The 12,733-nt window shown below is 40.9% G+C and overlaps 1 protein-coding gene and 1 pseudogene across 1 annotated transcript in view; one reads left to right on the top strand and one right to left on the bottom strand.

The window, feature by feature from the left end:
* The first annotated feature begins 122 nt into the window (after window positions 1-122).
* Window positions 123-1,937, top strand: LOC120040287 (annotated as a pseudogene).
* A 9,503-nt stretch (window positions 1,938-11,440) lies between these two features.
* The window catches only part of LOC120040288 (beta-chimaerin-like), a 50,883-nt gene continuing 49,590 nt past the window's right edge, over window positions 11,441-12,733 (bottom strand). Inside the window, exons 12-13 of the mRNA XM_038985483.1 lie at window positions 12,481-12,586; window positions 11,441-12,354 (exon numbers count right to left, since the gene is read on the bottom strand). Of these exons, the coding sequence (XP_038841411.1) occupies window positions 12,183-12,354; window positions 12,481-12,586 (278 nt within the window). The 3' untranslated portion in view covers window positions 11,441-12,182. The remainder of the gene's footprint in view (window positions 12,355-12,480; window positions 12,587-12,733) is intronic.

A 12,733-nucleotide genomic window follows, 5' to 3' on the forward strand; every position in this document is an offset into this window, starting at 1 on the left:
CACACTTGTTAGTCAGGCGTAGTCTACTTAGTTGTGTACTCTGGTGTGATTAATCTATCCAACCAGAAAGCACTGAAATGTTACTCCTATATTTTGGTCAATTTTTTGTGTGCTTTTTATATATGAATGGCGCTAAACTACCCGAACCAGAGGTGAAAATTGAGGTTTTGAATAAACCATTTGCCTGCTTTCAGGAAGTCGAAATATGGAGACATACTTCTTGTGCACTTCGAGGGATTTCTGGAGAGCAATGGCACCATGTTTCATTCCAGCTGACTTGTTGAAACCGATATGAAATGCTCTGTTGATTGGATAAGGTTCCGTTGCCTGTTGCTGCAATCTTAGTCGACTAACCAATGGTCAACCAGTCCATCATACTCAAGGGTTGAATTGGGATCTTGAAGGTGGCAATCCCCATGATCCCCATGATCACACTCCCATAACACCTGCACACCTGCATGTTTGTCGACATTGACAATCGATGTGTTTGTTTTTCTGATTAACCGGTTGGTTAAAAGGACAGTCCAATCGAAAACGATATTTTGTTAAATAGTCCACTATTAATACAATCTGAAAAATGGTGCATGTCAGCACTGTAATGATGTGTTTTTGCACGTGAACTAGAGGAGGCTGGTGGGAGGAGCTATAGGAGGATGGGCTCATTTTAATGGCTGGAATGGAATGGTATCAAACACATCAAGCATATGGAAACCACATGTTTGACTCCGTTCCATGAATTCCATTCCAGCCATTACAATGAGCCCCTCCCATAGCTCCTCCCACCAGCCGCCACTGGCGTGAACTAGTCCTTTAATTTAGTGGTTACTGATTTTTCTTTAAGAACACTATGATGGATCTGTGTGACTCTTGGCAGCCGTAACCACAGGGACAAGCAGCCAGTGTGGTTCACCCTGGGGATCCGAGAGGTGATCAAGGGTTGGGATAAGGGGCTGAATGAAGTACATGTGTTCAGGAGAGAGGAGGGATGAGGGAGCTCACTATCCCCCCAGCTCTGGCCTATGGCAAAGAGGGAGAAGGTATTACACATGTATTAACATATGACTACCAGTAGCCTAGTGCTTACCTAACCCTTCATACCCAATTACAGAACTGATCGTTAGTGTGAACGTTAGTGTGATCTCCTCAAACACTGAAATCCATAATTACTTTAATTCGCTAGGTGATTCTTTTGTGTCAAAGTCAATGTCATCGGATGCACCACAAATGGGACAATCTTTCCTAGTGCTTTACTTTTGACTAGAGCGCTCTGGATGAAATAAATACACTCGGGAATAGGATGGCATTTGGGACACAGCCATCGTGTCATATTGCTCACGTGTATTTTGGCAGGTAAAATCTCCCCTAAGAGTACGTTGATCTTTGACATTGAGATCATGGAGATTCAGAACGTTCCATGAGTCGTTCCAGGAAATGGATAAAAACGATGACTGGAGCCTCTCCAAACCAGAGGTAGGCATCAGAGGACTCTACACACGACAGGGATTAGTGGACCCTCGAGTCACAAGCTACATGGCTAACCTCACTCCCCATCTTGAAATGTCTCATGTTTTTGCGAGGCAGAGGATCACTGGTTCGAGCTCAGTAAGGGACAGGGTACCTAAGGAAGGAGGTGATACTGTTAAGCAAGCTATAGCAATACTGTTACACCAGGATAAACTCAATCAAGCCCAGTATTTGAACCCAGATTGTTAATCTCCTGTAGGCAGATTATTTTACATCTGGGTTACAGAGATGAGGTGTTTGTTAATGTGAGGGTTTTATGTTCTCTCTGTGAAGCCTGAAGAAAGAGTTTGAAAGACATCTTCAAGGTCGTCTTTAAGGCAGTTGGGGCGGCAGGTAACCTAGTGGTTAGAGCGTTGGGTCAGTAACCGAATGGTTGCTGGATCAAATCCCCAAGCTGGATTTGTTGTTCTGTTGTTCTGCCACTGAACAAGGCAGTTAACCCACTGTTCCCCGGTAGGCCGTCATTGTACTTAATGGATTTGTTCTTCACTGATGCACGTCATGAGGCTAGGATTGATTCATATCTTCTAGAGAGTTTACCTACAAACACGATGAGCTGTAGAAGTCTGAAATTCACGATTTTATAAGGTTGGTTTACAGTAGGTCAAGTGACTGTGTCATTAGCCCAGGTATAAACCAGCCTTTACTCCTTATTTTAACTATGTTCAATCAGTCCTGAATTTACAATTAAAGTGTTCTGAGGAGCACTCAGGATTTACTGGCATATATTTATGTGATTTGGGTATTTTTCAAGGTTTTGCAGGTATGAAATTACCTTTTTTATGTTTTATTTAACTAGGCAAGTCAGTGAAGAACAAATTCTTATTTACAATGACAGCCTCCCGGGGAACAGATTTGTACCATGTCAGCTCGGGGATTTGATCCAGCAACCTTTCGGTTACTGACCCAACGCTCTAACCACTAGGCAACCTGCCGCCCCAACTGCCTTGAAGACGTATCATAGAGAACACTAAATCTATCGACTGCATTTCTACCCAATGTACAGTTATTCACATTCATTTCAATGATTTTCTGTATAGATACATATTTTTGTGTTAGTCTAGTTCAAGTACAAGTCTTTAGTTCAAGTACAAGGCTGATGGTGAATGATGGGGTCACCAGTTTGTAAAGTATCATACAGTATTCCTAAGAATATCTGTATTTGTCAGCCACTGAAATAAAATCACTTTTCATAAATCTCTCAGAAGAGTCATGTACTCTTTTTATTTTTATTTATTTATTATTTTATTATTTTCCCCCCAACGCAAACATGGCCAAGTTGCAATTGTGCCAAAAATGCCTTAATAAGGGAGAGGCACTGATAGTAGAGTACAGGATGAACAGTAGAGGGCGCTCTTTCTTCTGTTTTCATACTAATACCCAAAGTGTAGAACAACACCCTTGCTTACTTGGAGAGAACAATTGAAGTGAAAAGCTCACAGAAGCCATTCCATCACAAATATTTGTCCCCCTATTTCACACCATCTGTAACACGGGTGAATAAGCAGATTACATAGAGCAACGGGGAATACAGTATGTACTTCTGTGTGAATCTGAGTTGAAAAAGGATGAACCAGATCATTCCTTTATACTGTACATTTCACTTAACTAAGGTCGTCAGTCAACCATTATCAAGTCCTGGCACTGACATTAGCAACCATTATCATGTCCTGGCACTGTCATTAGCAACCATTATCATGTCCTGGCACTGTCATTAGCAACCATTATCATGTCCTGGCACTGTCATTAGCAACCATTATCATGTCCTGGCACTGTCATTAGCAACCATTATCATGTCCTGGCACTGTCATTAGCAACCATTATCATGTCCTGGCACTGACATTAGCAACCATTATCATGTCCTGGCACTGTCATTAGCAACCATTATCATGTCCTGGCACTGTCATTAGCAACCATTATCATGTACTGGCACTGTCATTAGCAACCATTATCGTGTCCTGGCACTGTCATTAGCAACCATTATCATGTACTGGCACTGACATTAGCAACCATTATCATGTCCTGGCACTGTCATTAGCAACCATTATCATGTCCTGGCACTGTCATTAGCAACCATTATCATGTCCTGGCACTGTCATTAGCAACCATTATCATGTACTGGCACTGTCATTAGCAAGCATTATCATGTCCTGGCACTGACATTAGCAACCATGCCGTTCACATGAACCATAATGAGTTACAGTAGCTACCTCTAATCCAGTAAGGAGGAACTGGTCATTTGGATCTATCAATAATTTATTGTAATAAGCCTAGGTAATTCTGTTTATAATAATGGTGCTCTAAGAGGCAAGAATGTATGATTTAAAAATAACCCCAACAGCCCCAGGGAAGCTGCTGTCTAAACATTTCACCACACCCAGAGGCCTAGCAACAGAACAATGACAATGGCTACATCTATTGTGTGGTTCGAGGTCATGCATCCATTGATCTTCTAGAAACCAGAATAAACCAGAATCTTAAATTCTAAATGTATTTAGACTAGGTGTATTTAGACTTTTAGGTGTATTTAGACTTTTAGGTGTATTTAGACTTCAAGGTGTATTTAGACTTTTAGGTAGGTGTATTTAGACTTTTAGGTGTATTTAGACTTCAAGATGTATTTAGACTTTTAGGTAGGTGTATTTAGACTTTTAGGTAGGTGTATTTAGACTTTTAGGTAGGTGTATTTAGACTTTTAGGTAGGTGTATTTAGACTTTTAGGTAGGTGTATTTAGACTTTTAGGTAGGTGTATTTAGACTTTTAGACTTCTAGACTTCCATCCTAACATGTATATATTTCTTAATCCCATTATTTTACTTTTTAGATTTGTGTGTTTTGTATTGTTAGATATTACTGCACTGTTGGAGCTAGGAACATAAGCATTACGCTATACCCGCAATAACATTAGCTAAATATGTATATGCGACCAATAACATTTAATTTAATTTAAGATGTATTTAGACTTTTAGATGTATTTAGCTTTCTTCACCATATCTGTTATTGTTAAGTGAAAATAAAACACAAAGTAAACCAAATGACATATTTACACATTTATTTAAAATATTGTAGATGTTTTTTCTTCATATACATCTCTGAAGTAAACTTTTAGCAGACTGTAAACAATGATGCCAGTAGGCATAGTCCATTCAAAACAGAGATTTTGAGATCGTGACAAAATAGTAAATATATTATCCACAATAAATATGTAACAAAGGTGTATTAACGTCATATGTAATTCCTGAGTGAGTGTGCGTGTGTGTGTACGTACATTGCTGTACTAAATGCAGATGTTTTGTTCTTTTTACATTTAAAATATTATGTGATGTAAACAACTAAATTTAATCTTAAAATCTCCTCAACACTAGCTAATGTACATGCTGGCATATCCTTCATTCACATCCACTGTAAGAGTTCATTACTGCAGTGGTTCCCAACCAGTGGTATTAGGACCCCTGGGGGTACCTGGTCTATCCACAGGGGTACTTGAGAAGACTCATGAGACCATAGGTCTACTGGTAAAATACACATGTCTACTTCAGGGGTACTCCAGGCAGAGCAAAATTCAGTTGGTGGTACAGTAACCAAAAAATGGTTGGGAACCACTGCATTAATGCATACTAGAACTTAGGTAGCCTAGGACAGTATGAACAGAATCAGATTAATCCAGTATGATCTAAATAACGTTTGGTTGTATGTGAGTCCTTCATATCAAACCACCTCATGTCCTTCATATCAAACCACCTCTTGTCCTTCATATCAAACCACCTCTTGTCCTTCATATCAAACCACCTCTTGTCCTTCATATCAAACCACCTCTTGTCCTTCATATCAAACCACCTCTTGTCCTTCATATCAAACCACCTCTTGTCCTTCATATCAAACCACCTCATGTCCTTCATATCAAACCACCTCTTGTCCTTCATATCAAACCACCTCTTGTCCTTCATATCAAACCACCTCTTGTCCTTCATATCAAACCACCTCTTGTCCTTCATATCAAACCACCTCTTGTCCTTCATATCAAACCACCTCTTGTCCTTCATATCAAACCACCTCATGTCCTTCATATCAAACCACCTCTTGTCCTTCATATCAAACCACCTCTTGTCCTTCATATCAAACTACCTCTTGTCCTTCATATCAAACCACCTCTTGTCCTTCATATCAAACCACCTCTTGTCCTTCATATCAAACCACCTCTTGTCCTTCATATCAAACCACCTCTTGTCCTTCATATCAAACCACCTCTTGTCCTTCATATCAAACCACCTCATGTCCTTCATATCAAACCACCTCTTGTCCTTCATATCAAACCACCTCTTGTCCTTCATATCAAACCACCTCTTGTCCTTCATATCAAACCACCTCTTGTCCTTCATATCAAACCACCTCTTGTCCTTCATATCAAACCACCTCTTGTCCTTCATATCAAACTACCTCTTGTCCTTCATATCAAACCACCTCTTGTCCTTCATATCAAACCACCTCTTGTCCTTCATATCAAACCACCTCTTGTCCTTCATATCAAACCACCTCTTGTCCTTCATATCAAACTACCTCTTGTCCTTCATATCAAACCACCTCTTGTCCTTCATATCAAACCACCTCTTGTCCTTCATATCAAACCACCTCATGTCCTTCATATCAAACCACCTCTTGTCCTTCATATCAAACCACCTCTTGTCCTTCATATCAAACCACCTCTTGTCCTTCATATCAAACCACCTCTTGTCCTTCATATCAAACCACCTCTTGTCCTTCATATCAAACCACCTCATGTCCTTCATATCAAACCACCTCATGTCCTTCATATCAAACCACCTCTTGTCCTTCATATCAAACCACCTCATGTCCTTCATATCAAACCACCTCTTGTCCTTCATATCAAACCACCTCATGTCCTTCATATCAAACCACCTCTTGTCCTTCATATCAAACCACCTCATGTCCTTCATATCAAACCACCTCTTGTCCTTCATATCAAACCACCTCTTGTCCTTCATATCAAACTACCTCTTGTCCTTCATATCAAACCACCTCTTGTCCTTCATATCAAACCACCTCTTGTCCTTCATATCAAACCACCTCTTGTCCTTCATATCAAACCACCTCTTGTCCTTCATATCAAACTACCTCTTGTCCTTCATATCAAACCACCTCTTGTCCTTCATATCAAACTACCTCTTGTCCTTCATATCAAACTACCTCTTGTCCTTCATATCAAACCACCTCTTGTCCTTCATATCAAACCACCTCATGTCCTTCATATCAAACCACCTCTTGTCCTTCATATCAAACCACCTCTTGTCCTTCATATCAAACCACCTCATGTCCTTCATATCAAACTACCTCTTGTCCTTCATATCAAACTACCTCTTGTCCTTCATATCAAACCACCTCTTGTCCTTCATATCAAACCACCTCATGTCCTTCATATCAAACCACCTCTTGTCCTTCATATCAAACCACCTCTTGTCCTTCATATCAAACCACCTCATGTCCTTCATATCAAACTACCTCTTGTCCTTCATATCAAACTACCTCTTGTCCTTCATATCAAACCACCTCTTGTCCTTCATATCAAACCACCTCATGTCCTTCATATCAAACCACCTCTTGTCCTTCATATCAAACCACCTCTTGTCCTTCATATCAAACCACCTCATGTCCTTCATATCAAACCACCTCTTGTCCTTCATATCAAACCACCTCTTGTCCTTCATATCAAACCACCTCTTGTCCTTCATATCAAACCACCTCTTGTCCTTCATATCAAACCACCTCTTGTCCTTCATATCAAACTACCTCTTGTCCTTCATATCAAACTACCTCTTGTCCTTCATATCAAACCACCTCTTGTCCTTCATATCAAACTACCTCTTGTCCTTCATATCAAACCACCTCTTGTCCTTCATATCAAACCACCTCTTGTCCTTCATATCAAACCACCTCTTGTCCTTCATATCAAACTACCTCTTGTCCTTCATATCAAACCACCTCATGTCCTTCATATCAAACCCCCTCTTGTCCTTCATATCAAACTACCTCTTGTCCTTCATATCAAACTACCTCTTGTCCTTCATATCAAACCACCTCTTGTCCTTCATATCAAACCACCTCTTGTCCTTCATATCAAACTACCTCTTGTCCTTCATATCAAACTACCTCTTGTCCTTCATATCAAACCACCTCATGTCCTTCATATCAAACCACCTCTTGTCCTTCATATCAAACTACCTCTTGTCCTTCATATCAAACTACCTCTTGTCCTTCATATCAAACTACCTCTTGTCCTTCATATCAAACTACCTCTTGTCCTTCATATCAAACCACCTCTTGTCCTTCATATCAAACCACCTCTTGTCCTTCATATCAAACCACCTCAAGTCCTTCATATCAAACCACCTCTTGTCCTTCATATCAAACCACCTCAAGTCCTTCATATCAAACCACCTCAAGTCCGTCATGTCCTTCATATCAAGAAAACAAACACACAAAAAGCAATTCAAACAAATGACAAAATAAGTAATTGACCCTGGTTGGATATATTTGTAACATTAGATACCATGTGCTTTAGGCTGTGTGTGTATGAAATATGAAAACATACTTGAAAATTAATATTGTAGGAGACCTTAACCCACACCTAGTGAAGTGGGATGGTACCTATGAGGCCATCGGAGAGGCGTGTACACATGAGAGAGACTTGGTATAGAGAAGTGTGGGGACACTCTCCTGAAGGAAGGTGGTAATATAGTAACCTTAACCCAGAACTCTTGGCATTAAGGTCTATGGCTTGACAGTTACCGGACCCTGGTTTGTGTCCCGGACGGAGCTACTTCCCGATTTCACTATAAAATGATTATGAAATCATTCTTTACAATTATTTGATACTTCATAACTATTCCGTATCCATCCTTCATTGGCCAAAACATATTATGAATTAGGTGTATACCTGGTGATAGGCGCAATTGATGAACATTTATGAAAGTTATATCTTTAAAAAATGCCTCAAAATGTATTCAAATTTCATCATCATTGCTCCATGCTCCATAACAGGTTGCAGTCTGGCAGGTAGAATGATCATGGTATAGCCTGGACTACTTAGCAACAGCAGTCGCAGCAACACTTCCACTGAAGTTGTTATTGTCAGGTATGGTCCCCCGTACTCTTCTGTTCTCCTTAAAACGTCCAGAACGTGACACTTTGAGATTCCGTCTACAAGTTTTCTCATTGAACATTGGCTCAAACTCTGCATCGTCGAAGGTTTCTGCATCTGGAAATGTTTCGTTTCCCTTTGAGTCCGGTGTAGATTTGGAGGAGATAGGAGATATCTTCTCCCCAGAAGGTTCGGTCTCACCAGATTCTTGGGTTGTTGGAATACTCTTCCTTGTCACAAATGCTCTCCACCAAGGGAATCTCACAGGCGCTGCCATATCTGGAGGATCACGTTTCACCTGCAAGATACAGTTCTGTATGTCAATATGGCCAAACTGGTTTTGAGAAAAAAGAATCAATCATGCCATAAAAATTCTGTCAATAATAGAAAATATAGGAAATCATGTTCATATAGCTGTCATGTAAACATGCTATACGTTTGTGATCAGCTATGATGGATAATATGTCATACACCTGCCATCAACTCACCTGTATGTTTTCAGCCCTCTGGTGTCTCTTCTAGTATCTCCAAGGGGGTTCAACGTGAGGTCAGTCCTCGGCTGAGGACAACATGACCCGCACACAGACCTTCTAAGACAGTGTAGATTCCAAGTTTTTTCCAGCTGCATCCACTTGGAAGACTCAATTTACAACATCCAATCAAGGCTTGAATTTACCCGACTGTAAATAACCGACTTCTGATGTATTCCCTGTCACTGAGAGGCAACAAATGTTACAGGCATCGGAATACAGCTGTCTATATCGCCTACAAACAAAACCCCACCCATGCACACCTGATTGGTGCACGTAAAACTGGGAGAGAAGTTACCTCCCTGGAAGCCTGCAGGAAGAACACCTGACCTGACAGCCAGAGTAACACATTATCTGAGAACTAGACACACAGAAGAAACAATACATGCAAAGTCCTCCACACCCTTACATTTAGAAACAGGGTGACTAATCATGGCTGTGTCCCAAATTGGCACCCTATTCCCTACATAGTGCACTATTGTTGACCACAGTCCTATGGAACCTGTTCAAAAGTAGTGCACTATATAGGGAATAGGGTGCCATTTGAGACACATCCCATGTGTGTACCCTCAGGTACAGGGCGTCCACCATTGTTGCTCTCTTCAGCACCAGCGCTATTGCGCCATCGTTGTCCTATTGAAGGTGTGGTAGAGTACGTGTGTGTTGTGATTGCATTGCACCATGACGCAGACATTGCTTTGAGCAATTGAATTGTAGCCTATCCTAAACGTACACATAAAAGATTGAGCAAAATGTCATTTTACATCCTTTTAATAAATCAGCATTTGATAAATTACAATCTTAATTGCACCCATCACAAAAATACTTTTAATAAAATTGATTCGTAGAAAGGATTTCAATTATTATCAATAATGGAAAACAACAGAGAATGTGTAAACTCTATCGCCATGACGTTGTTTGGAGTGGGTGAGTTCCACAGCACCTATAGCTGCTCCAGGCAGTTTTATAGGCTGAACATTTAGACTTCATGTTTCCTGACTTTAGTATGTGTCAAATAGTGGCAGAACACTACGAGGTCTAGTCCTTACCCAGACTAGATGTTTGGCAGTCTACGAGTAGCTATTACTGAACAAAAATATAAACGCAACATGTAAAGTGTTGGTCCCATGTTTCATGAGTTGAAATAAAAGGTCCCAGAAATGTTCCATTTGCACAAAAAGCTAATTTCTCTAAAATGTTGTGCACAAATGTATTTACATCCCTGTGAGTATTTTTCCTTTGCCAGGATAATCCATCCACCAGACAGTTGTGGCATATCAAGAAGCTGGTTAAACAGCATGATCATTACACGGGTGCACCTTGTGCTGGGGACAATAAAGTTCACTCTAAAATGTGCCGTTTTGTCACAACACAATGCCACAGATGTCTCAAGTTTTGAGGGAGTGTGCAATTGGCAAGCTGACTGCAGGAATGTCCACCAGAGAATTGAATGTGCCATAAGCCGGCATAATTTTAGAGAATTTGGCAGTATGTCCAACCGGCCTCACAACCACGTGTAACCATGCCAGCCCAGGACCTCCACATCCGGCATCTTTACCTGCGGGATCGTCTGAGACCAGCCACCCGGACAGCTGATGGAACTGAGGAGTCTTTCTGTCTGTAATAAAGCCCTTTTGTGGGGAAAAAAACTAATTCTGATTGGCTGGGCCTGGCTCCCAAGTGGGTGGGCCTATGTCCTCCCAGGCCTCCCCATGGGTGCGCCCCTGCCCAGTCATATGAAATCCATAGATAAGGGCCTAATTCATTTATTTCCTTATTTGCACTGTAACTCAGTAAATTCTGTTGAAATTGTTGTATGCTGCGTTTATATTTTTGTTCAGTGTGTGTATATGTATATATATTACCCCATGGTATTCCACTAAAGTATGAATATTAATATATATATTATATTCATTAATTTACCCATTCCATGTGTCAATTTAAAAGAATGGGAAATTTGATTCAAAAGTTTTCTGTAAACATTTAGGCTCAGACACATTTCACCCAAACCATATACTATAACTCGGCCTATTTTTCTAGTACCAACAAACAGTTGCAGATGGAACTTCAACAGTGCCACTCAAAATATGTTTCTAAGCATTTCCCTACAAGTTTAACCTGCTCTGTTTACCAATTCCTTTAGGGTTTTGTTGTATTTTGACAATGGAACACATCGCAGATCCTTGACAACCTATCAGCTTCAGGGGATAAAAAGCACATGATGCTGAAAACTTTTGCAAAAAGAAATCTTCACAAAATAAATTGATCTGCACAGTGCTTCATACATAGACCATCCATCCATATCTCACCCTACAGGATCACACAGTTACTGAGTCAAAAGAGTCTCTGAGTCATGAGACTCATTAACCAATAAGCACACAACGAACACACTTGAGCAGACAATCACTATACAGACAGACATCAACCAGGAAGAATGTGTTAGTGTGATGATGCTAGATTTATGAAAGGTGTGTGGAAATGCTGGAATCAATGGCTTTTTCTAAAATAGCACCCTACTCACTATATAGTGCACACTACTGTGAACCAGAGCCCTATGGGGCCGGTTCAGAAGTAATGAAAATAGGGTGCCATTTGGGACGTATCCAATACCTTGTTCCTCTTAAGGAGAATATGACAGAATGTGACAACCTTTGACCTTACTGTAACAAGACATGATGTCTGACTGACGTACCACAGACTCAACTTCAACTGATACAGTCATGCTTATGGGAGAGAAGCAATGGAAGCGCAAATCTGACCACAATAGAAACATTTGGGAATTTTGACACTTCATATGATGACAGACATGATGGCTTGAGATTCCTCTGGTATGGAATAAATCAAACATCCTATTCCTGCCCTGACAGGGCTCCAGCCCTTCCTGCCCAGCAACAGACAGGGCTCGTCCTTCCTGCCCAGCAACAGACAGGGCTCGTCCTTCCTGCCCAGCAACAGACAGGGCTCCAGTCCTTCAAAACAAGACATCTTCATGCTCTATCAGGAGCTGTATGATGAGTTTCTGATGCCTCATGTCGTTCAGAGTGGCCAGGGCGTTCTGTTCAGGCGGCTGCATTAACGTCGGACCAAACACAATCCCCAGGTTCTCAGAATTCATGAAATTGTCCTTTTCAAACATGGTGACCCTGTGAGAAAGATGATTATTATATCAGTCAGAAAGGTGAGAAACAACATATGTATATTTGTAAGACTACATCACTGATTCAACCCCATGAAGATCAGATGCAGTGTGTGTGTGTGTGTTTCATCACTTCTTGAGATGCATCATCAGGTAGCGTAGGGTCTCGTAGTGGGCTGGCGGGAGCTGCAGCAGCCCCTCGTGGATGGCCTCCAGTCTGGTGTCTGGGTTGGGAATTTCTACCAGGAGGAAGTACTAATGTTAGTTACATTCACCTGATAAATAACCGTGCCTAAGACGTGAAGATTTTCCTTAGCTCCCCAAGCTAGTGCCTAGCCTTTAGCTCAGTACGCCATCAGTCATTGCGCTGGAGACCCAAGGTGCAT

The sequence above is a fragment of the Salvelinus namaycush genome, unplaced genomic scaffold, assembly GCF_016432855.1.
Source record: "Salvelinus namaycush isolate Seneca unplaced genomic scaffold, SaNama_1.0 Scaffold34, whole genome shotgun sequence".
Lineage (NCBI taxonomy): Eukaryota > Metazoa > Chordata > Actinopteri > Salmoniformes > Salmonidae > Salvelinus > Salvelinus namaycush.